The sequence below is a fragment of the Herpailurus yagouaroundi genome, unplaced genomic scaffold (assembly GCF_014898765.1).
Source record: "Herpailurus yagouaroundi ecotype Mexico unplaced genomic scaffold, PumYag 203, whole genome shotgun sequence".
Lineage (NCBI taxonomy): Eukaryota > Metazoa > Chordata > Mammalia > Carnivora > Felidae > Herpailurus > Herpailurus yagouaroundi.
This window is the reverse complement of record NW_024412434.1, coordinates 23,164,184-23,164,997: the sequence shown is the minus strand read 5'-3', so window position 1 is coordinate 23,164,997 and position 814 is coordinate 23,164,184. Positions and strand designations below refer to the sequence as shown.

Sequence of the window (814 nt, the reverse complement as noted above, 5' to 3'; positions counted from 1 at the left end):
GTGGGGCTCGCTGATTTCTAGGATTGCTTTCCTTTACACCACGCTGTCCAGGAAGGGTAAAGAGGACAAAATCCTGATCTCTGTATGTCAGAGAAGCTGAAGAAGGATCACGTGTAATAGTGGAAAGTTCATAAGCTATTAACCATAGCCAAAGTGTCACAGATTTTTGAAAGCTTCCAAGAAGTTCCGATAAGGCGGGAGCAAAATAAAAAAGGCTGTTAGGGTCAACACTGGTTCTCCGGACGGCTTAGCTCCATGTCTCAGGGCCGCGACCCTCGGGCGGCCGCTTTGGCCGGGTCTTGACCCGTCGCGCGGGGCTCCCGGGAGGCCTGGGCCGGACCAGGCGGTCGAGGAAACCGCCACTGCTTGACACCAAGCTCGCAGACGAGCTCAGGCAGGAAAGGCCCCAGCCGCCATGGTCTCGCCCAAGCTCCCGAAGCCCGCAGCAACGCGGGAGCACGCCCACCGGAGCGCCGGCGGTAGCCATGGCAACGCGCTGGGACGTCCGCCGCGCCGGCTGCCAACTGCCTGGGCCTCATCGGGGGGCGGGGCGGGCGGGGCCGGCGCGCGGGTCACGTGGTCCAGGGCGGAGTCTGCGCGGGGCCGGCCGGAGCGCGTCGGGAACGGGCTGCGAGACCCAAGCCGCGGGACCCGAGCGAAGGCAGTGCCGAGGCCGCTGTGCCCCGCCGGGCCGCCTCAGCCGCCGCCATGGGCAGTGAGTAGCGTCGGCGCGGCTCTCGCCGGGGTGCGGGCCCCGACGGGCTGCGGACGGTGGGGCGGGCGCCCGCCCGGGGTGGCCCAGCCTGGGGACCGG

General features: G+C 67.6%; 1 protein-coding gene across 3 annotated transcripts in view; it reads left to right on the top strand.

The window, feature by feature from the left end:
- The first annotated feature begins 587 nt into the window (after positions 1–587).
- The window catches only part of SEC61A2 (SEC61 translocon subunit alpha 2), a 39,516-nt gene continuing 39,289 nt past the window's right edge, over positions 588–814 (top strand). For all 3 annotated transcript variants that reach the window (XM_040451435.1, XM_040451434.1, XM_040451433.1), the window contains exon 1: positions 588–715. In XM_040451435.1, coding sequence (XP_040307369.1) covers positions 709–715 — 7 coding nt within the window. In that variant the 5' untranslated portion in view covers positions 588–708. The remainder of the gene's footprint in view (positions 716–814) is intronic.